General features: G+C 60.1%; 2 protein-coding genes across 10 annotated transcripts in view; one reads left to right on the top strand and one right to left on the bottom strand.

Annotated features, from left to right (window-relative positions):
- Window positions 1–9898, bottom strand: part of PIP5K1C (phosphatidylinositol-4-phosphate 5-kinase type 1 gamma) — a 51287-nt gene extending 41389 nt beyond the window's left edge. For 2 of the 7 annotated variants that reach the window (XM_054805425.1, XM_054805426.1), the window contains exon 1: window positions 9629–9898. In XM_054805425.1, the coding sequence (XP_054661400.1) occupies window positions 9629–9728 (100 nt within the window). In that variant the 5' untranslated portion in view covers window positions 9729–9898. The remainder of the gene's footprint in view (window positions 1–9628) is intronic. The other 5 variants (XM_054805431.1, XM_054805427.1, XM_054805429.1 and 2 more) reach the window with 4 other exon arrangements.
- TJP3 (tight junction protein 3) lies at window positions 9405–23134 on the top strand. Of its 3 annotated transcripts, none has more exons than XM_054805414.1 (21): window positions 10725–11278; window positions 11739–11838; window positions 15352–15540; window positions 15626–15750; window positions 15969–16071; window positions 16244–16700; window positions 17008–17111; window positions 18088–18250; window positions 18335–18425; window positions 18625–18689; window positions 18867–18945; window positions 19095–19245; window positions 19620–19728; window positions 20177–20396; window positions 20731–20927; window positions 21146–21241; window positions 21523–21593; window positions 21693–22004; window positions 22137–22361; window positions 22608–22651; window positions 22812–23134. In XM_054805414.1, the coding sequence occupies exons 1-21, from the start codon at window positions 10836–10838 to the stop codon at window positions 22909–22911; spliced, it is 3444 nt and encodes a 1147-aa protein (XP_054661389.1). In that variant the 5' UTR covers window positions 10725–10835; the 3' UTR covers window positions 22912–23134. The 3 variants fall into 3 exon arrangements, with proteins under 3 accessions (XP_054661390.1, XP_054661389.1, XP_054661388.1); XM_054805413.1 differs by having other exon boundaries at window positions 19089–19245; XM_054805415.1 differs by lacking the exons at window positions 10725–11278; window positions 11739–11838 and adding an exon at window positions 9405–9426 and having other exon boundaries at window positions 19089–19245.
- The last annotated feature ends 97 nt before the right edge of the window (window positions 23135–23231 follow it).

The raw sequence follows: 23231 nt of genomic DNA, 5'->3' as shown, positions 1-23231 counted from the left end.
GTTGGGCTACCAGCTTCTAGGTGGCCAGAAGCTGACCCGCTTTGGCCAAAGTGGTAACAAAACCGAGCGGGCTCCAAGAGCAGAAAATCAGCTGGTGTAACACACCAGATCTCACCGACTGTATTGACAGAGCAAGCGAGCCATACATACTGCTGTTGGTGTTTCCATTGCTGATGTGCACGTTGATAAGATTGGCCATTTTAAATTACAGCAGCCTGCTGTGAGCCTTGCAGTACTTTGGAGATGCATCTTGAGCTCTGGAAAGATTTCACAAAAATCTCTCAAAACTTGCCAATTACATAAAAATATTTCTCAAGTGCTCCAAACCCTTTGTGAGCTGTATCGACGTGCCAACCAGAATTGCTCCCAACACTCAAGTTGCTCATATTGGTGCAAAGTGGCCTTAATTACCTGAGCTTGTACAGCCCTGAATGAAAAATGAAAATCCATATGCAGCCCTTCTGAACCAAACTCTGACCACTGGAGGGCTGAAAGGACTAGCATTAGAAAGGTGTTTATACAGGTATCCACACAGTAACTGAAGCAGTACTGTAACCACAGTACTGCCCAATTTCAACTGGAGAAAACCCAAGTAAATATCCAAGACCTAAGGAGGGTGCTATTAACTTTCCCTTCAAACAAAATCAGTTCCAGCCACAAATCAGGAATTCCACCCTAAAAAATAATTGGGAACACCCTGAAGCCATTCATTTCATGCACAGAAACAAGGCTATTCTCCTCTACTGTTGGAGATTTTTTTTTTGGTAGGTAATAAACTAGTAGAAAAGCCTGCAAAGATCACAAAGTGCTCCAAAGGTAGAAAGCAGCAAAGTGAAGGTTGTCCCATCTCACTGTCGCCCTGCAGCACGTGTGGCTGGGACTCTCTCCCATCCCGCAGGAAGGGGAGGACGGACACCAGATTAAGATGACCTACATTACTCCTGCTTTAAATATAAGGTAGCATCACTTTTATTCTACCTCCCTCATTCCTCCCCATCCTTGCTGCCCCACGTGGGGTTGAGCAAGACACTCCCCACGGAGTGCATCCAGCCTTAACCAGGGAGGCAGAAAGTAACAGGGTTTTTCTTCCCCCCCATCAAGCTTGAACTCAGAAGAGACTGACTTTGCAAACGATGCTCTTTTTAATGGAGATTACATGCGGTTTTTTGTGTCAGTCCTCAACCCCATCAGGTTGTGCTTCACCAGTCTCAGTGGCTCTCCCAGCCAGTGGAGATCTGCACCTTAACTTACTCAGGGCAACAGAATATAATGCAGCAACTGAAAATGGCAAACTCCAAGGGGAGGAAAAGAAAAGTATAACCAGCAACTTAAACATCTTGCCAGGCAGCAAATGAAAGGGCAAAGTAACCTTGACTAATTCTACTCCTGCAGAATCATAACACGGTCACCAGCGTGGTCTGACACATTCAGGACACTCATTTTGAAAGGGAGCATCCCAACGTGTCCAGAGTTTGAGTTACATTAAGGACAGGCTTCCAACACCAGCCGCTTCAAAAGCAGCAGATCTTTTTGCCTCCTACGGAAAAAACATGAAACAGCTGGGGAATTACTCTGAATTACTAAATTCAGCAAAAGAGTAGGGACCTGACTGGCTCCCAGCCCAGCACTCCCCTTCCTCTGCTGATGAGCTGCCTTTCCTCCAGGAGCTCAGTGCTGGTTGAGGTCAAAGCGCTCCCAGATCTTCTGGAGAAGAAATTAGGAGGCATCTACCATGGTACAGGAACACAGAGAATTTGAATTTGAAGAGTCAGTAGTTTGACAGAGCTTCATCAGAGAAAGCATTGCCAAGTTTACGTGAAGAGATATTAACTACTCTGGCTACGCGGACCCTCAAAGCATGGAGAGGTAATTTTGCAGGAGCTACCAAGCCCCACGCGAGAGCATCGCTCAGTAACAGCTACCGCCAGCACCAACAGGACCACTGCAAATCCAGAACGCAGGAGCAGTGAAGTCTTAACAGCAGCAGCCAGAGCACAAGGCAGAAGCTGAATTAAACATCATTCCCCTGCGTGGCTGGGAGAGATTTCATGTTATGCAGTGAAGTGAAAAGCAGTGTTTGAGCTACTTGGAGTTTCACTGGTACCAAGCTCCCCACCATCCCACGTCACTAACGATACCGTCCCGACAGCGCACTGCTACGTTTTAATGACTGCAAACAAGGCAAAGCTGCCCCCGTCCTATAATCCGTTAATTCCTCTGAGTTCAGGAGATTGAGCTGTTTCACACAGAACAAAGACACGAGCTTGTTGCATGTGGTGTTCCCATGCTCAGCTAATCTTCAGGCCCTTTCAGAAGCAGCAGCGTATCTGCCCAGGTCGGTCTTGTGACAAACCCTGGGCCGTGACCCAGTTTCCTTTGCCGGATCAATGAGCACCTTGTGCAGCAGAAGCAGCTACAGGTGTGCTACCGGAGCGTGGGCCCTTCCTTTCCAAACACCACTCACACAACAGGCAGGTCTGCAACGGTGTAGACGCCAGAGAAGCAAAGAGACGGTTTCCAACTCCTCTTTTCTCCCAGAAAGTCTTTCCCACCCTCTCCAATAGCAATTTCTGCAAAGAGAAGACGCAGATTTTGCTAATTACAGAGGAGAAGAGGACCGTGCCCCCTCGATGAGTCTGCACAGCGTTTTACGCTCCTCGCACTGAATGCGAACTGTACAGGCAGTGACTAGTCATTGCAAAGTTCCTTTCTTGCAACTCCAGATCGAATGGCTGCAAAGACAACAATTATCCAGAGGGACAGCTCTACTAAGTCATTCGCCAGAGATGCGACTGTACAGAATATGCAGTCTCCACACTAGAAAATAATGCTGCTATTCTTCAAATATCAATTATTCCAGCCTGTTTCTGTGTTACAGTAAATATTTAAGAGAACCCTTCACATTACGCGCTGACTCTCTAGTTGTATGCATTTGTAGTTTTTAAACAGAATTAGGGAAGAGTGGCAGTTTTGCTGTGTACAAAGCAAGCTGGAAGAGAAGCAAAGAGGCCAACTCATATGGTGAAAGACTCACAGCTTCTCCCCAGAGCTGCGAGATGATGAAGCGAACCGCGGTTAGCAGTGACCAGTGGCATCGGATGGGCCACAAACACCGGAGCAACCGAACGCGCTGAAGCCTCCAGATTTCCTCACTGCCATGGCATGTACTCTGACTCAGCCTGGGTTATTCACCACAAGCCAGCGCAAAAACCCACACATAAGCTGGGGAAGCCACAAGAACACATGATGGAAGACGACGACACTTAATTAGGGGTTGACAGCATTTTCTGCTTAAATATGTGGGTGAGAAGAGATGAAGTGACAGAAAAGCTGCTCCGATCACTTTTAGCTTTTTAATTACAGAAAACGTTTCCCAGGAAGTCCTGAGGTTAACTCAGCTACTGGCAACACCGAAAAACTCAAACAAACGTCAGGCTGCCTAGGAACAGAGTATTTCTAAGACCTACCTAGAGAAGGACAAACGCCAACATTACCTTATTATCAACTGGCTCTTTTAGGGCTGCTCAGACAGACCAGGCTCCTCTTCCAGGGATTCAGTCTGCTGCTTATCTGGAGAGGAGGTGGAGAGCCTGGGAAGCCAGCAGATGCTTTTCCTTTTGGCACGCAGCTCCCCAGGCAGGTAGACGAGCAATGCCAGGCTGCTCTGCTGAGAAGGTCAGTGCTGATAAGGATCAGGACAAAACTCACTTCACACAGGCCACCAGTTTGGATTTTTTTACATGACCTTTTTCTTTCTTGTGCTTTTGTTGTTTCGTTTCAGCATTAAACAGCCTTTTTTTCCGGTCCCTCACAGTGCCTTGATTTACCTTTGTGCCGCGCTCCTGTCGTTTCATTGCATTCATGCAGCGGAACGGATGGGCAGCCCTGCACAGGCAGGGGCTCAGCATGGCACACGTTTTCATTACAGCATCCTTCCCATTAGAGGAAAATGCAAGTGGCTGCACTTGTTTGTTGGATGAACACGGAGCGGTGCACCATCAGTAGGCAGCAAACTCAGAGAGGGTGCTCGTGCCAGGAATTCTGCTTTGCCAAAGATTTATAAAAAATGTCAATATTTTGCTCCTTTGAGTATCTGCACTAGCCACAGATGGCTTTAGAAGTGGTGAAATACCACACGGAGGTATTGCCCTGATAGTAGCTACTTATTGGGAATCCACACCAAACAACCAGGGCTTTGCACCTGCGTAATGCTTTAAAAATAGCTTCTGCCCAGCCCCACGGACGTGATCACAGATGTCCAGCCCAACGTGACTAAGAAATTCTGTTCTTGGGCACGTTCACAAGGTGACCCAGCTTGCAGGCCTAGAAGGCAACAGCTCAGGAGATAGCTGAAGGAAAGTGACACTGTCAACTGGGTTATTAAATTAAATTTAAATGGAACTATCAGAAATTTTGGTTAGGGACCTGGAAAGACTTAATGGGAAACAAAAAACCTCACCAAGGCCACCTTCGACTGTTCTGTTGCTATTTATCAGTTCAAACATACATTCACCCCTCTCCCTGCACATGCATCTTCAAGAAAAGAAGGTGCCAAGGCCTCCGCTTTAAACTTTACAGGGTCTAGAGAGCGTGCCTCAAAACCAGCAGCCTGCTCCAGTACCCACCGCTCCTGCCAGCTCCCCTGGCTCCGGGGAAGATCAGGGAGGGCACACCCATGGGACCCTCCTTGGCTCCTGCTCTCCCACAGCCAGGCTGCGAGAGGGAGCGTCACCGGCAAGCGACACAACCAGCAGCTCTGGTGGGAGCGGAATGCGCGAACCAGCCTGCTGAAGGTCACTCCCACCTAAACACAGCCAAACCCTCCTCACGCTGGGAGCTGGCAAACGTTTCCCCCTCCAACTCCACACTGCGGTGCAAAGGGTGCAACATTTCCTGACTTGTGAGTCGCAAGTTAATTATACCCCTGTAACATCTGCAGTTCCCATACGCGCAGATGGGAACGGATCTTGTGCGGGTAAGGTCCCAGAGGGCACGCGGGTACCACATCCATGTCAGGAGCGAGGCACCTGCCAGGCCTCTATAGATTAATCCTGGTCTACAGGAATATGCTTGGCAGCCTGAAAAAGATGGACAGGAATAATCAAAATGTGTCAAAGGTGGAAGCAGCATGCAATGAGAAGGGCTCTCTGAGTCTTTGTCAGGGTATCGCACAGCCGTGCAGACCTATTTCTGGACTCGACTGGCTGCGATCGAAAGACGTGTTCATGAAAAAAGCGAGCACTGGAATTCCTGCTGCTGCTTTTCAGGCTGCAATCACCTTATATGGGAAAATCATATTTAATAAGATTGTGCATCTGGCTAGAGCCCATAATGGTCATGTCAATGAATCACTTCAATAATCGTTCCCAAATTATGCACTGCTCATACTAAATCCACTCAGGTCATTCCCTGAGGAGCTCTTCTGGAGAGGCCCAGCGAGCTTCCCAAGTGGGACACAGCGGCAGCAGCTTTGCCAGCCACAGATCCAGCAGTGGCATAACAGGCTATTATATACAGGTCAATGCCAAATGCTAATTAATTAAAATTATATTAATCATTCTTCTTTCTGGGTTCGCAGGGGTTCGTTCTCCAGCCTGTCCTGACACTGATACAGACGCGCTCAGCATCCTTCGGGGCAGTGCCCAGATCTCCCTGCCATACAAATAACTGCCCTTCGCAGCTCCCAGGCCCCATAATCCCAGCTTCCCTATTTGTTTCCAGTCAATTCACATCTTAAAGGACAATTAATTTGCCAGAGCAGCCTGAATTCTATTTTCATTGCCTTCCTCCTTCCCTGCAGCTGAGCTCTGACTTATTGACTGTGAAGTAACTGCAGGGTCTTTAAAAGTTCAAGGCACAGGGTGTTTTTCTGTCTGTTTTTGCCTAGCTGACTCCCTCTGTCATCATCTTTGCTAGCGCCATTTCACGGGAAAGAGGCATGTGACATCCAACTAAGCTGTGAACCATAATCATGCTGGGGATGATGTTTACATTTGATTTTTCCTCAAGCTGATAAGCTCTCTCCAATTTCCCTCTCCATCACGTTGGTATGGATTGAACTGCTTGTGCCCCACGGGGTGGAATTCTTCTCTTATCTCTAATCTGCTCACTGAAAAAATTGCTTCCAGCAACCCTTCAAAAGTCACTTCAAAGTTACCACTGCAAAGAGGGAAGAGCTGCAATACCGTTCTTCATCTGTCGCAATCAATGCTCTCCCAGTGCTTTTTGCAGATGGCCTTACAGGTGCCACCAGCATCCAGCACACTCGGCACCACTGGCTGGGGCCGGGATCTCCACTTTGTTATCTCCAGCTCTGGGTACAGCAAGACAACTGTTGAACAAGAGCATAAATACTTGTTAAATCATTTCAGCTCCCTAAAGCCAAGGAATTCAACCATGAAGAACATGTTAGAGGCTTCTGCCCAGGCTCTAAGCCATAAATGATGGACACACTGCAACCCATATAACAGCAGATGTGAGAAATGGAAGTCAGACATCAACTCCACTTTCCCATTGGGCTGAGAATTTCCACCTTTGCAAGATGGTGGAGACCAGCTTTGCTAACAATTTTGTACCCACAGCTCTCCAGTAACTTGAGCCCCCCTGGATAAAAGGAGGTTTCCAGACCCTCTGTCTCTGGGCTGCACCCAGGTAGAGGGATGGGGATATGCCCTCTCCCCACCCAGCCATCTCTGGGGTTGGGGCACCCCAGCCTGAATGATCCCGGTGCTCCCGTCACCGCCCCCACACACAGTGCCTCCGCACACCTCCTCCGCTCGTGCTGACAGCTCTGCTCTCTGCACCAAAATGGGCGAACAGTCCCTTACGCTCCCTGCAGCCCCTTCCCACGGCAAAGGGGTGCGGATTCCGGGAGGAGGCACAGCAGCCATTTATACTCATCAGATTTTGAAACTCCCTTTTCAACCACAGTGGTTACAAAACTTTTAAAAGCTTCAAAGCTGGGTTCTTGGAAAGGGAGGAATTGGGTCTGTGTGTTGACGCACGTGCCTAGCTGCTGGCACTAGATGAGGTTTTCTCCCTCAAAGCATATTCTGAGACTTCCAAAAGCTCCCTCCGTGCCTTAAGTCAACCTTTTGTCAAGGTTTCCCTGGCTTTCAGCCCCTCTCCTCCATCCAGTTTTACTCCTCTACCAGACTAACCGGCTCCTCTCTCCATATTTACTGAGCACTTTGGGAAGGTTTTTTGCCGCCCTGACCCACGGTCTGGATCAACCCTGCCATGTTCGTTTAGTAAGAGTGCAGCACACAGCCATCCTCGCTCTCCGTAAAAAGCTGGGGAGCAGATTTTGGCTATGCTGGTAACCCTTCATCAATGGCACGAGCAATAGGGCAAGTGGCACAAAGCATCCATATAGGTGGGTCACGAGCACTTCACCACCTCCATCGCGGCTCCAAAGAGCAGCGAAGGCACGGGTGCTGTGTTGGGTTTGTCGCCATCAGCGTCAAAACAGTCAACAAAACAGGACGGCACTCAGCACAAACCCCTCTGCTCCCAGGCACATCGCTCTGGCGTGTAGTACTCCCATCTGCTGCAACGAGGAGCACAAAGCACATCGACGTGCTCTGTCAACCGGCAGTCCTGACTCGAGACCTGCAGCACAGCCCACCCCGCGTGCGGGTGTAGCCATGCCTTCACACACGGCCCACCGAGGGCCACTTCCAGTGCCCTCAGGTTTTGTTCTCTTCCAGAAAATACTTGGTAGCCATCGTGCACGTTGTACCCAACCCTCCTGGGAGCTCCAGTTGCAAGTGCGGCTGAAGCTGAGTGACAATTTGGACGCTACCCAAGCGAGGGGAAAGCAACTTGACTTGAAAAAAGAGAATCAAAGCATCGGTGAGATTACTGGCTCCGTTTCATCTTTTTCACTATCAGCATAAGGTAAGACAGCCTGCAGGTTTGTAAATTCAGATTTACTTGCAAAGTGAAGGAAAACACACACTCCCTGCTTAAACCCCTCCTGAGCAACAGGCTCCGCAGACACGTCTTGTCCTGAGCAACAACCCTCTACTCCCTCCCCTCAAAAAAACCCCAAAAAAACAGAAAGGTGACAGGGAAATCAGAAGGATAAACAATATTTTAACTGTTTATTGGCAAGAGGTTCTCTCTTTTGCTCCCTCAGCATCACAAGCTGGAAGTCCACCAGCCACACCACGCTGCTGGGAGCATGCTCCTGAAAAAGAGGTCCGAGCAGTGGGTGGGGAACGCCACAAGCAGCCTCGGGAGAGGCAAGCTGCACACAGCCAGCCCCTCCATTTTCCTTGCAGCACTGAGGAAGGCCGGGGACAGCTTGCCACTTGCCTAAATCTCAGCACCTTACCAAAAATTACACGTTACATCCAGCCCCCCCCCAACGCAGCAGATGACATCTCTGAAATAATCGCAGCTTCCGCTGCAATTTGTTTGGTTTTAGAAGATCTAACAATCCTCGTTTAAAGGCCTGAAGACAAGGAGATCGCTGTCATAACACAACCAAAACGTGTCTACCTCGTAGCAGGCTCTGAATAAACTTCACGCTCAGACAGGTGCTCGGGAGCTTCGCATCAGGCCCACAAAGGAACTTGTCAACCCAACAACAGAGTGGGGCTCTACGATCATATGCAAAACTAAAGCTAGCAATTCTGAGGCTATAAATTATTAGGCGGCAAAGGCGGAGGCGGGTGCACTTGCACGGCTCTGCATATGCGAACCTGCCGACCGAGGACCCCAAAAATCTTTTGCTGAGGCTGCCAGCGGTGTTGTCAGGCTCGGGCTGGCTCCCTGCGTCTCAGAAACGGCCTTCCCCGCCTCGGCTGCCGAAATGGATCCTGGCGCGGCAGCACTGCCGCCCTCCCGCTGCGGGGACCTGCGGGAGGCAGCGCCGGGAGCCGCAGCAACTCCCCCGAGCAAGGCAGGGCCCGCACCCCCGGGCAGCCCCCGCCAAGGGCCCGAGGCCCAGCCTCGCAGAGGAGGGAGCACGGCCCGGGGTCCCGCTCGCCAGCCGGGCAAGCGGGTGGCTGCTCCGGCGCAGGGGTGACCCGCTCCCGAAGGTGTCAGGGTGCCGCGGCGCCCGCCCCGGGCCGGGGGATGGCGGAGAGAAACCCCGGAGCCGGGCAGGCCCGGCCTGTGCCCTGCACGTTGCTCCGGGGGTCGCAGCGGTCCGGGACACCCCGGGGCGGGCGGGGGGCAGGAGACAAGGGGCAGCCCCCGCCCGGCCTCCCCGCTCCGGTGTCCCGGGAGTCCCCGGCCAAGGGGCAGCCCGGGGGAGGGGGCGGAACCATTCTGGGTCCCCGGGGGGGCGGCAGTGGGACGGGACCACGCGGTGCCCGGGGGTGGCACACTCCCGGCGGGGGGGGGGGCGGGCTGGGCTGAACCACTCCGAGCCCCCCGGTGGGAAACAAGGCGCAGTGCGGGGGGCCCGACCGAGAGGTACCACTCAGACACCCCCCTCGGGGGGGCACAGCTGAGCTAAACCACTCCGGGCCCGGGGGGGGGCGTGGGGGGCACACGGGGACACACACTCCGGGGGGCCCGGCCGGGAGCGGCCACTCGGGGGGACGGCGACACGCAGGGCAACACGCCGGGGAGCCCGGCCGAGGGTGCCGGCCGCCCGGTGCTCGCAGCCCGTTACCTCCTGCAGCGTCCAGTCCCCCCACGCCGGCCTCCGGGGTGATGGCACCGGCACCCGCCACGGCCGAGCCTTCCGCCTCCTCAGGCGCCTCCAGCTCCATGGCTGCCGCAAAGGCCGCGGGCAGGGCAGGGCAGGGCAGGCCCGGGGCAGGACAGGCCCAGGTCCAGGCCCAGGCCCAAACCCGCGCCCGCCGCCGCCGCTGCCGCCTCCGCCGCGCTCCTCCCGGCTCCGGCCGCCGCCGCTGAGGAGACTGGGAACAGCGGGGACCATAGAGCGCGGGAGGTGCCGCGGCTAGACACGCCCCAGCACCGCAGGGCGGAAGAGGCCGCAGCCAGCACCGGAAGTAGAGCGGTCCCTTTCTACCGAATTAATCGCGATGCGGGGACCGGCTGTCGCGATAGTGCGCGGGCTGCGGGATCGGGACCGCTCCTGGCTGGAAGGCGCGGGGAGAGGGACGAGGGACTCGTGCACCATAGAGCGGCGAAGAGAAAGGCCACCCCCGTCCTCTCTAGCGGGCGGGAGGCACCATAGAGCCGCGGCACTCCGGGGGGGGTGGTGTGGTGGTGTCTGCCGGTCGCCATGGCAGCGGGGGCGGGGCCGGCCCGGTGCCCCGTGCGGGCGGGTGTGCCCCGGCCTGTTCCGGAACCCCGGGACCGCGCGACCCCGAGACCCCGGGCCCGATCGCCCCCGGCGCGAAGGTCACCGGTGCGGCGGAGGCCCCGATGCTCCCCGCTCTGGCCCCCGTGGGCTCGGGGCCCTCCCGGTGCCGGGCGCCGCCTCCCCGCCCTCCCCCTCGGTGGTTCCCCCCGGGAGCCGAGAAAGCCGCCGGGCCGGGCCTGCCCCGCCGCCGGGCACCGGGCACGCTCCCTCTGAGAGGCCCCGGGGCCGGGCCCCCCCGGCCCCCCGCTCAGCGCCACCGCCGCCGCTCCCCCCCGCCCGGGCCGGGGCCCGGCTCCTCCCGGGCCGTGGCACCATCTAGTGGCACCGCCCGGCCCGGCCCGGGGAGGCCTCGGGGTGCGGGTCAGCCCCGAGGTGCGGGTCAGCCCGGGCCGGCCCCGCCGGTTCTCCCGGGCCGGTCCCTTCACGGCAGCGTGCCCCGGTCCGCGGGGGACAAACGTGTCCCCGACAGGGGCGGCCCCAGCCGGGAAACCAGCCCGGCATTAACGCCCAGCCCGCGGCGCAGCCGGGGAAGGTGCCACCGGCCCTAATGATGCTGCTCGGTGGCGTTGCCGTCCCCCCGCCCGAGGTGCTCCCGGCCGAGGAGCTGCCGGTGGTGGCCCCGGAGCGGCTGGGGAGACTGCGGCTGGGTCTGGGGAGCGGCGGCCGCCTGGCTGGGAGCTGCCCCGTCCTCCCCTCGGGGCTGGCGGGGGCCGTCGGCGAGAAGGAGCCACTTGATGCGGATCTGAGGAGCGGAGGGGAAAGCGACGGCTCCATGGCTCCTGCTCCGGGGTGGCGGCTGGTGACCGGGGGGTTCAGGAGGAACTGGTCCCCCCGCAACGCCCCGCCGCAGGGCTGTGACCTCCTGCAGCACCAGTATCGACCCCGGCTGGAAGCAGCAGCCTGGACGGAGAGCCGAGGCGTGGAGCTGATTTCTGTCACTGCAGGAAAGCGGCCCCACGGAAAGAGGAATGACGTGGGGCTGGTCGCCAGGTGGGGGGCAGAGGGGAAGGGGAAAGGTGAAGGGAAGGAAAGGAAAGGAGAGGGCAGCCATCAGCACGGTCATTTTTTTCCCCCACAGCCCTCCCAGGACCGGGAGCCCCAGGCTGGCCGCTGTCCCTGTTCCCTCTTGGGGCACTGGGTGAAGCCATTTGGTCCCCCTGGAGCAGGGCTGCTGGGAGGGTTTGGGGGTCCGGGGCAGTGCGGGTTGGCACTGACCCCCCCCCCCACCTCCTTGGAGAGGGCCAGGCTGGGGGGGCAAGGATCCCCATCCCCGGGCACCACCAGCCCCAGCATCCTGTGAGCCTGTGCTTCCCAGGGCTGGGGGGGGGGGGCGTTGAGTGGACGTGACTGTGCCACCTGCACCGTGAAGGACAGTGGGGACAGCCCCCCGACTCATGCTGTGCCTGGGAAGCTGCCCCAGGACCCCCTTCCTCCTCCTTCCCTCCTGCAGGCAGCGTCTGGCCCACAAAGGGTTACGCAAGGCACCCTGGAGTGACACCACTGCCACCAGCCCGGGAGCTCAGCTCCTTCCTGGTCAGATCCGAGGCTCGGTGAGTGCCTAACCCTGTCCCCCCGGGATCTGCCGGCCCTGCTTCCCAGCCCGGGACAGGGACCCAGCCCTGCTTTCACCTGGGGAACTGGCCATGCTGTGACCCTCTCTGAGTGGCTCCAGGACCCGGTGACCCTCCTGGAGTCCTGTCCCAATGGCAGGGAGATACCCCGGGGTGGGGGGGGAATCCAGGGATCTCACCGTCACAGGTCCGTGCCCCGAGGGCTGGAGGACGTGACTCCATCCTACTGATTTACACCCCAGCTGGGTCAGACCTTCCAGAGACCCTTTTCACAGAGCGGGGGATCAGGATCAGCCCATCGCGATGTGGGTGGGGTTGGGTTAGAGGATCTGCTGGGGGGAATCTGTGACTCCAGTCCTGCATGGCCAGGACCAGACAAGGGACAAGCGGTTTTGCAGCACTGGCTGAGACCAGGGACCCCGCTGATCCTGGGAAGGCTTTGGGGTCCCAGACTGAGGACCCCCTTTGTTGGGGGATTGGGAAACAGTTATGGGTGGTGGGGATGGCCGTGGGGCCACGCTGGGACGGGCACGGTGCATCGCTCTCTGATAACGTCCCCACGAGTTGCTGTCCCCGTGGTGGGCATTGCCAGTGGTGTCACCTCGGGTTGGGCTCAGCCCCGAATCAGGGTCCTTGGAGTGGGACGAGCTGCCCCGGCACAGCCTGGGCTTTGTTTGGCGTTAAAACCCTGGGAGATGCTGGCCACAATGCATGTGTGGGGCAGCGTGGGGCACACGGGGCTCCCTGTGCTGCTGGTGCCCGGTGCTGGGCGCGTCAGGCTGGGCCATGGTCAGCTCAGCCCAGATACTGCCTCTCCTGGCGGGGCCATTTCAGCTGCGGGCTGGTTTCTGTCGGAAACCGGCTGAGCCGGCTCCTCCAGCTGCCAGCCTCGGCCTTTGGCTCAGGGCAGGCCCTACGCCAGGTCCCTGGGGGAGGCTGGGGACAGGACTGGGGCTTGGCAGCACTGCGGGCGCTGCCTGTGCCGGCTGGTGAGACGCGAGCTGCTGTTGTCCCCGCGCTGTCCCCCCCCCACCCTGGACTGCCGCTGCCCACAGAGAGCCACGGGCAGCAGCGGGCTGCAAGTTTGTGGCTGATTTGTGGTGCCCCGGTGCTGGGACTGCAGTGGGAGCTGGTTGGGGACGCTGAGAGGCTTTGTTGGGTGGCAGCGGGGCTGGCCCTGGCACAGCGGATCAGCCAGCACCCCGGGGATGGGGCTGCTCTGGTTGCACCACAGTCAGAGTCCCTTGGACCAGTGGCTCACGCTGTGGCACCCACGGGCGTCCGGGGAGCCCGTAAGCACTGCCCAGCTGACACTGGTGACGTACTGAGTTGGGACCTGCCAGTTCAGCTCACTGATCCGCTGTCCTGGGGTCTCCTGTTTATTGCTGGGCTTACAAGCACCAGGACAGGACTGTGGGTGCCACCACACCGGGGTCCTGCTCAGCCCCAGACACCCCCGGGGCACATGTGTCCCTGCATGTCGAACCCCGGCAGGTGTCGGGTGGGCGCTCGGGCTGGTTTTGGCAGCTCGCGACACAGAGTAGAAACCCGGACTCTGCCCTCCACGCTTGCCGGCTTGCAGCCCAGCTGGCCGGGGCTATTTCTGAGGCCCGGGTGAATCATTACACCGTCCCTCCCTAGGGCTGCTGTTAGCTGGGTTTCATTTTGGGGGCCCAGCTGCATGCTTCAGTGTGGTTCCGGCTGAGGGCTGGCCACGGAAAGCCCCCATGCTGGGGCCGTGGCACCGTGCTTGCCCCGGGGCTGGCTGCCCACCACCGGTCCCAGCTTCCGCGTGGGATCCCTGCTTGGCATTGCCGACGGCATTGCCCACGGGGCGTCAGCACTTGTGCCTGATGTCCCCCCCGGTCCTGCCGAAGCTGTCCCGCAGCTGATTCCCAAAGGGGCCGTGGTATTTTCCAGCTTTCCTGGAGCCCTCGGGCACCGCGGGGCCGTGCGGGTGCCATGGGACAGGGCGCTCGGGCAGCTGGGCCAGCGCGGCCAGAACTGGGGGCTACTGCCGTGGCAGGGCCATTGGCCAATCAGAGCCCCAAGAGATCTGCCACCGCAGAGCCATTGGCCAATCGGATCCTGGAGAGGCTTGTCACGGTACAGATATCAGCCAATCAGAATCCAAAGACGTGCCACAGCAGAGCTGTTGGCCAATCAGAGATGAGAGATCTGCTATGGCAGAGCAGTCGGTGCCCAGAGACCTGTGGTGGCAGAGCCATTGGCCAGCTGGATCTTGGGGTCCTGCTGCGGCAGAGCTGCCGGCCAAGCAGAGCCCGAGGATAGTGCCCATGCCTCCGCTGCCAGCCAATCAGCACTGGGGAGAGCTCCCCCAGCCGAGCTGCTGGCCAATCCTCGATGGCGACACAAGGGCGCTCAGCACCAGACTCAGCAGTGCCGGGGTGGCCGTGGCCCGTTGTGCCTGCGGTGGGCCGTGCCCGTGCCACGGCTGAGGCCGTGCCATGGGTGGGACCAGGACGGGCGCTGGCAGCCCCGGGGTGCCTGGGGCAGGAGCAGGACACGCCGGCTGGGGGCAGCCCAGTGTGTGCGGGGGGCATTTCACCTCCCTCCGGCTGTGGGCTCAGGGCTGGCGCGGGCAGGCGATGGGTGTGGGTCTGTTCTCCCTGGTCCCCACGCTGGTTGGAGGGTTGAGGACCTGGTGGTGGTGGTGACATCGCACTGGGCTGTTGGTTTTCCTGTCCCCATCGCCCTGGAGAACGACTTGATGATCTTACTGGGGTTTCCTTGGCACGTGCCACGGCACGGATAAACCCGGACCCTTCGAGTCCCTGATCAAACTGGTTCCTTCCTGTCCCACGCCATGGGAAGTCACGGGATGTTCTGGGCCTGCTGTCCCCCACCCCACGCAGGGATCCTGCGTCTCTCCAGGTTCACACTGACGTTTCCTCCAGGGAGTCAGGAGCTGGTGGAGGGGATCCCCGGGCCCATCCCAGGCATTTCAGCCCGGACGGGACGTCACCCTGTCAGTCAGGCTCATCCGTCCTAGTTGGAAAACGGTGGATTTGGGGAAAACCCAGGGAAACCAAAGGGTGAAGCCGGGGCACTGGTGCTCCCCAAGCAGTTGGCAGTTGCTGAACCCAGAGCAGGCGGGCGGGAGGGCACTGAAGCACCATCCAAAGCAGCACCCCAAAGTCTGCTGGCTCCCGGGAGGAGGGAGAGGAGCGGGACCTTGAGGACGGCATGGGCAGGTGGTCCCAGCCATGGAGATCGGCCCTCACCTGCTTGCTCTGCATAAAACCTCCCCTTCCGTGAACACACGTCTGAGGTGACAGAGATGGACCTCCCGGGGGGCGGATTTCACGGTGCTCTGGGTTTTGGAGCCAGCTCCCAAGTGGGGTTAGCTGGGGTGCGGACATAGCTGCGAGTCCCGGTGCCTCTGGTGGGTGCCCAGGCACTGCGGGGTGCTCAGTTCCCTCGTGGTCCCCGGTGCCTGTGGCTCAGCTTTGCTTCTGCTCTTCGTTGCAGCCCAAAGTGGGATTGAGGAAGGGGCCAGAGCCTGCAAAGAGGAGCCGGAGTCGGTCCGTGCCCCCGGCCGCCGGGCAGGGGCTGCCACACCAGCCAGCCACCACAGTTGCTCTCCCTCGCTTGCGCTGGCGGGTGGCCACCATGGAGGAGATGGTGATCTGGGAGCAGCACACGGTGACGCTGAGCAAGGTGAGCATGGCCCAGGGTGGCCGTGGGGTGGGACAGGGTCTGTGGGGCCAGCTCTGCCTGACCCCTCTCTGCCCGTCCCCGCTAGGACCCTCAACGGGGCTTTGGCTTTGCTGTCTCCGGAGGCCGGGACCGTCCCAACAAGATGACCGGGGACACGGCCGTGATCGTTTCGGATGTGGTGTCTGGGGGACCAGCAGCGGGCCGGCTCCAGTGAGTGCGCGGGGATGTGGGGACATGGGGGGTGCTCATGGCCAGCGGGAATGGGAAGGGCAGTGAATTGCTCCTGCTGGGACAGGGCCAGCACCGCTGCCACCCTGCTTGGCTGGGATGGGGTCCCCCTGGGGCAACGGCTGCCCTTGCAACCCCGGCAGCTCCCCCGGCCAGCAGCTGCACCTGGGGCAGAGCCACGGCTGTGTTTTCCCTCCTAGGAGGAAGGATCACATCGTGATGGTGAATGGCCTTTCCATGGAGAATGTCTCGTCCTCCTTTGCCATCCAGACACTTAAAACCTGCGGCAAGATCGCCAACATTGTGAGTGTGCCCTGCAGTGGGGTGGGGGACCACGCCGTGCCTGTCCCCATCCCAGCTCCCCTGTCTCACACATCTCAGGGTTCCTGTTTGGGGCTTGGAAATTGCTGTGGAAACATCTCCTGGGAAAGATGGCTGCACCCACCATCCTCTCCTTCTCACTTTCCACCTGCAGACACTGAAAAGACCAAAGAAAGTCCACCTCCCTGCGACCAAGAGCAGCCCCGGGTCCCCCACTGTGCCCCGACGCTATGACTCAGACGAGGACTACAGGCCACACGGTGTGGATCCAGCCCTGCACCGCTCCCGGGATGACTTGGACCACAGCCAGGGCTACGATGGGGACTCATCCAGCGAGAGGAGCTCTGGCCACCACCGGGATGACCGCCACCACCACAAGCCAGTGTCCCGGAGCCGGAGGCGAAGCCAGGACAGCAGCCACTGGAGGCAGAGCCCTGGCAGCGGCTCAGATCAGAGGGGCTACAGCCGGCACCGCTCCGCCAACAGGTTTGGCCATGAAAGGGACACCAATGGGCTGGCCCTGGTGTCAGGCTTCAAGCGGCTGCCGCGCCGGGATGATGTGCCAATGAAGCCCATCACGTCAGTCCTCGTGAAGCAGAAGCAGAACGAAGGTGAGGCCCTCCCGCTCCCTCTGTCCCTGGGTCTTGTCTTCTGATTTGTGGCCGTGCGTCACCCCGGAGAGGAGGCGATGGCGGGGTTGGTGCCAGGGTCTGGCATGCAGGGAGGCGGCAGTGCGTGCCGTGCTGGGTGCACCAAACCCGCTTGGCTTCAGCCCAGGGTTGCAGAGCTCAGCTTTGGGGCTTGCTAGTGCCCCAAGGGGAGCCGGGGCAGGCTTGTGGGGATGATGGCAAGGACGGACTTCGCAGGGGTCCTGCATCTGCCTGGCTCCACCACTGTCATGGGCTCTCTCTGGTGCAGAGTACGGCCTGAAGCTGGGGAGTCAGCTCTTCATCAAGCACATAGTGGAGAGCGGGCTGGCGGCGAAGGGCAGCTCCTTGCAGGAGGGAGACCTCATCCTGAAGGTACGGGGGTCCACGGGGTGCACAGCAATTGCTGGGGCTCTCATCTCCCCCTCTTCGGGTGGCTCGTCCCTGGCTAGCGTCACCACGGGGGACAAGCTGTGAGCGTGCTTCTCCCGGCCGCCTGCAAAGGACGGCAGCTTGGCTGGAGGCAGCTCCGCCTGGTGCCCGTCCCCTGCCTCGGCTCCCCAGCCATCACCGGGCACCCCGCGTGAGCTGTGGGGGACCAGCTCCCCGCAGTGCCGAGGCTGGCTGGTTGAGGCAGCCCCACGGCATTCAACCAGGGATGGTGGCTTGTCCCACTGACACAGTGGGATCGTGTCTGCCCCACTGTCCCCACGGCACACGGTCCCCTGCCACGTGTGCGTGTCCCCGCCGGGGGAGCAGTCGATCCGAGGAGCTCAGGTGTTCAGGGTATGTCAGGTGAAAGTATCTGGGGAGGAGAAATAAAGGAGGGAGGCACTTTGTTTGCACATGTGGGCCAGGCAGACCCGTGGCTGCTGGGGACTGGGGCAAATGGGAGGGATTTCATCCCAGCAATCCGGTGGGAAAAGCTGCTGCAGCCTGGGGAGATCACAGCCCCACGGTCTGCTTGGGGCCTGACTCCCCAGCACGAGTCCAATGTGTGGAAGGACAGAGCTGAGCCAAGGTCAAAGTAAAACTGAACTTCAGGCAGCATCTGAGCAGGTCTCTGCAGCTCCTGCCTTTCTGCAGGCCCCCCCCCCCCCGCAGCTAAAGGTGGGAGTTAATTAGCCTTGCTAATTTGTTACCTCTGTGCAGGATGAGGTCCCACTGGGAGGCAGCCTGGAACGGGGACACAGGCCAGGATAGGCAAAGCCACGGGAGCTGGGGCCGGGCTGGAGAGGCTGGGCAGGGCCTGGGAAGGCAGCAGTCGGAGCATCCCATTCGAGCGGGGCTTTCCTGGGAGCAGCTTTCCCAGGAGCAAGTGCCCTGAGGCCTCCCACTGTGCCCCCTCCAGATCAACGGGGTGGCCAGCGAGGACATGTCCCTGGCTGACACCCAGCAGCTCATCGAGCAGACAGAGGGGACCCTGACCCTGCTCATCCTCCGGGACCACCGGCAGTTCCTGGTCAACATCGCCGACATAGAAGACAGCCAGAGCAACAGCTCTCGCATGGATGGTGAGGGGACTCGGTGACGGGGCTGGAGGCCAAATACACAGGGACTGGACGGTCACTAATGTGTCCTCCCTCCTGTTGCTGCAGATATCTCTGACATCGACTCTGAACTGTCCCATCCGCCATCCCCTGAGACGTCCCCACGACCTCCGGCTGCTGCCAGGATGAGTTCACCACCGTAAGCCCCACTCTGTGCCCCATCAGATCTCCCTGTGTTCTCTGCCTGTCTGGAGGGGCTGGTTCTCCTCCATCCCAGAGCCAGTTCACCCTGGAGGTGGGACTACCGTTTAGTCCCCAGCTTGCTCCGCTGTCCCTGCTGCCCACTTGACACTGTGCCCATCCAGCTCCTGCCTAAATCCTGCCCAACTTTGTTCCAGGGAGAGGAGACGATCCAATGGGGACCCCACGGCCAACGCGATTGTGGACGATGCTCGTGGCCCTGGTGAGTGAGCTCAGATCAGGCTGGGGGAGCTAAGCGCAACGAGCGGGCTCTGGGCTCCTGCATGCCGCCGCTGTCCGAACCCTCCTGGCAGAGCTGTGCCAGGTCTCCCCATGCCTCCGCTGCCCCAGCAGTGGCGTGGCTACTGCCATCTCCTGGACCGGTCCTCCTTCCCTGCAGACCTGTTGGAAGCCGTGGAGGGGGATGGCTGCCATGGCCCCCACGCCAGCCCCACTGCCCGAGCTGCCCACAAGGATGGGTGCGTCTGTGAGAGGTGGTGGGAAGGGGCTGGGGGAGATGGGGAGCTGCTCCAGCGCAGGGTTGGAGTCACAGGGCCGGCGACCCCCTGTGCTGTCCCCCGGCATGTCACCGCTGGGCTGACCGTGGCTTCCCCTGTGGCAGGTACAGTGCTGACTCCAGGGTTGTGCACTTTGTGAAGGCCAAGAGCGTCGGGCTGCAGCTGGCTGGCGGGAATGATGTGGGGATCTTCGTGTCAAGCGTGCAGGAGGGGAGCCCGGCCGACAGCCAGGGTGTCCGGGAAGGGGACCAGATCCTGCAGGTACTGGGGGCTGGGAACAGCTCCGAATGCTGCTGCACCTCGACTGGCCCCATCCCTCTTGGGTCTGATACCCCCCCCGGGGTTTGGATTTCTCCTGCTGGACATCGTTTTGGGTCAGTGCTGACGCCCATGGCCCGTACCCATCGGGCTGGCTCTGCAGGCACTGCCCGAGGGGACAGTCCTGTCTCTGGCACCATGCTAACACCCAACGGGGTCCAGGCACCCAATAGCAGGGGCTGTGGCAGGCACTTGGGTGACAGGAACCAGTTCCCTCTCTCACCCTGCCCTGGGCACTGCTGGCCCTGGGGCCCCTGCTGGGACTGGTGCCCTCCATCCTGCCAGCGGGGCCGTGTCTAAATGCTTTTCTACGGCAGGTGAATGACACCAGTTTCCAGAACCTGACCCGCGAGGAGGCTGTGGAATATCTCATGAGCCTGCCGCCGGGTGAGGACATCACACTGTGGACCCAGAGCAAGCAGGACAGTGAGTGACAACGGGACCCATCCTGGGCTTGTGCCTCTCCCATCCTCCATCTCTTCTGAGCAAGCATCAGAGCTGCTGGACCTTCCACGGCCCTTTCTGCCCCCACAGGGTGGCCCTTCTTCCCTGCACCCCCTCCTCCTCTTCCAGAGAGGTGATGGGAGGGGACCAGACCATCCCGGCCCCATTTGTGCCTCGGCATCCTGGAGCACAGGGGCTTTCTGGCACCGTGGCTCAGCCTGGAGAGGCCAGTGTGTGCTGGGGGCTCAGGTCCTGCTGTCCCCAGCATGCCTGATAGAGCCATGGGAGGAAAAGGTGTCCCCAACGCACTCCTTAGCAGCAAGGGCTACTGTGGAGGCTCCTGGCCAACCCAGCTCCTTCCCAAATCTCTCCAGCATCTTCCTCCTCAGCCACCTCTTCCCCTGATGGTCCTTCTCACTCTGGGCTCCAGTTTACAGGAAGATGATCTCGTCCAACGTGGGTGACTCATTCTACATCCGGACGCACTTTGACTTTGAGAAGGACACACCGTCAGGGCTCAGCTTCGTCCGCGGGGATGTCTTCCACGTGCTGGACACCATGTACCGGGGCAGGCTGGGGAGCTGGCTGGCTGTGCGCATGGGCAGGGACCTGCAGGAGCAGGACAAGGGCATCATCCCCAACCGGAGGAGGTAGGGATGGAGCCAGAAACGGCCCCAAGAGGAGCAGAGCCAGGAGATGGCTCCCCAGTGAGATGGGGACATGGATGGTGGGCCCAGTAATAGGCAGGGCAAGGGCTGGTGGAGCAGCGGCGGGAGGCATGAACCAGTGAAACCCCTTTTCAGGGGATGGGGCAGTTGACGCTCTGCTTGTCCAAGGTCCTGGAGGGAAGAGGCCACCAAAGCCTCATCCAGCCATGTCACCAAGGGGGTTGCTGGCTTCTCCTGCCCTGCTTCTTGGGGCCCAGAGAGGCAAAGCAGGGGGTAAATCCGGAGGCTCCAGGTCCTGAGCCCTTTCCCCTCCCAGGGCCGAACAGATTGCCAGCCTGGAGTCAGTGCTGAAAGTCACATCTGGTGCCAACACTTCTGGGGCACGGGCGGAGTTTTGGAAGCTGCGGGGCCTGCGGGGAGCCAAGAAGATGCTGCGGAAGAGCCGGGAGGACCTCTCTGCCCTCACAAAGCAGGGCCACTACCCGCCGTATGAGAGGGTGGTCCTGAAGGAAGGTGAGCACCAGGGCTGTGTCCCTGTCTCCCAGACCCGCCCAGGGGATGTCGACCCCAGGGCTGCCCTGCTGCAGGTGCTAGTGGGCTCCGCTCTCCTGGGAGGAGCGGGGTGAGTCCCAGGCCCATGGACACCTCGGGGAGCGGGGCTGGATGCCTGGGTGCTGTGAGCTCTGCCCGTACCCCCAGCCCCCCTGAGCTGGTCTCTCCTCTCCCCATAGCCAGCTTCAAGCGGCCAGTGGTGATCCTGGGCCCCATCGCAGACGTCGCCATGCAGAAGCTGAGCACGGAGATGCCTGAGCTGTTTGAGATTGCCCGTAAGTGCCTGCCCACCCCCCCCCCCCCCCAGGGGAAATCATATCCAGCAGCCAGACCCTCAGTGTCCAGAGCCTGTGGGAGCTCTTTACCCACGATTCTGTCCCAATCCTTCCCCAATGCCCGCTCCCTATGACACCCCACACCTTCCTGGACTCATTCACCCCCTCCCCACGGGGGATGACGCAGCCCTGGGGCTGGGCACGGCCAGCCCTGGCCTGGGGCTGCCGAAGATGCCCCATTTCCCCCAGCCCCTCTCATGCCGCATCTCCATGTCCTGCAGTGAGCGTGCCCCGAGATGGGGCGTCGTCCAAGGTCATCAAGTTGGACTCGGTGCGGCAGATCGCAGAAAAGGTGAGACCTTTCCCGTGTCCTTGGAGCCAGGTGGGCCAGGGCCTGGAGGGGGGGTGAGCCCCTGTCCCCAGTGGGGCTGATGGCTGTGCCGTGCCTCAGGACAAGCACGCCCTGTTGGACATCACGCCCTCGGCCGTGGAGCGCCTCAACTACGTGCAGTACTACCCCGTGGTGGTGTTTTGTGAGCCTGAGAGCCGACAGGGCATCAAGGCCATGCGCCAGTGGCTGGTGCCCGACTCCAGGAAGAGCTCCCGGCGCCTCTATGCCCAGGCCAACAAGATGAAGAAGCACTGCAGCCACCTCTTCACCGCCACCGTCAGCCTCAGCGGCAGCAGCAATACCTGGTACGAGGCGATCAAGGACATCATCAGGGTGCAGCAGAGCCAGCCTGTTTGGACATCGGCGGAGCAGGTACAGGGCGCAGGGTCCCTGCCGCAAGGCTCAGCCTGCTGGGGCTGCAGCCAGGCAAGTGATGGGGCCACGCACCTGCCCCCCTCCACCCCCAGCCTGGGGTCCCAGGTCTCTGTTGTCCCCACCCTGCAGGCAGATGTGGCACTGGAGGACAGTCTGGATCTGCTGAACCCACCGAGCACAGCGGCCTCGGGCTACCTGACCTGCGACAGTCACGCCAACAGTGACTACGATGACACGGACGGCGAGGCAGGCGCCTACACCGATGGCGAGGCGGAGGATGCCTATGAGCAGCCCGGGCTGGCCCGTTCCTCCGAGCCAGCGCAGACGTCCCCAAACCATGGCCTGAGCGAGCAGGTGGGCGCCCCCACACTGGTACGAGGGGCTGGTGGGGCAGATGGGGTTGGCACAGTGCCGGGCTATGGTGGCCAATTCCTATCCCCTGCGGCACAGGCAGGGCGTCACCTCTACCTGCTGCAGGGTCCAGCTGCGCGGCCATGCCCAGCTCCGGTTCCCCGTGGGGGAACACAGCCCAGCCCCAGGCTGGGGCACAAATCCTGCTCCCACCTCTGACCCCCCCCCCCCATCTCTGGTCTTTCGCAGGCGACCAGGCAGCAGTGGCGGGGCCAGGACTACAACAGCATCAGGTACCCCACGCTCCGGGGCCAGCGGGGGGTTAAAGGAGCCAGCACTGGGGACGGGCCCGCAGAGCCCTCGTGCCAGCTCTGCCTGGCCTGACCCCGTGCAGCAGGGGACACTTGTTCTGACCCGGTGGCAGAGGCATCACCACGGCTTCTCATCCCCCAGGGAATACGAGCACGATGCCGTGCGGAAGAGATTCACACGGGCCAGGGATGACTCGGATGAGGATGAAGGCTACGAGTGGGGCCCAGCCACAGATGTGTAGCGACATTGCTGGCCTCTGTCCCGCTGGGCAGCCGGGCCCCTTGGCCAGCCCTACCGCAGCCCCACGCCACCGGGTCCACGTGACGGTCCAGGTAGCGCCACGCCACGCAACACGCTGTGGCCAGGCTGAGCCTAATCCTGCTCACCCAGCACCACGGAGTGCCTCCTTCCCCCTTTTGGCCATGGCCTCTGCTGCAGGAATAAAAGGGATGCGTTCATCAGGACAGGCTGTTTCTGTGCATGCTGGCTGGCAGCACGCAGGGGAACCCCCCCCGCAGCAGGGGGGCATCGCTGGGAGCCAGGCAAGGCACCTCTGCGGCT

The sequence above is a fragment of the Grus americana genome, chromosome 28 (assembly GCF_028858705.1).
Source record: "Grus americana isolate bGruAme1 chromosome 28, bGruAme1.mat, whole genome shotgun sequence".
In the NCBI taxonomy this organism is placed as follows: domain Eukaryota; kingdom Metazoa; phylum Chordata; class Aves; order Gruiformes; family Gruidae; genus Grus; species Grus americana.
Note: the sequence above shows the minus strand (reverse complement) of the source record. Positions and strands in the feature narration are given on the sequence as shown.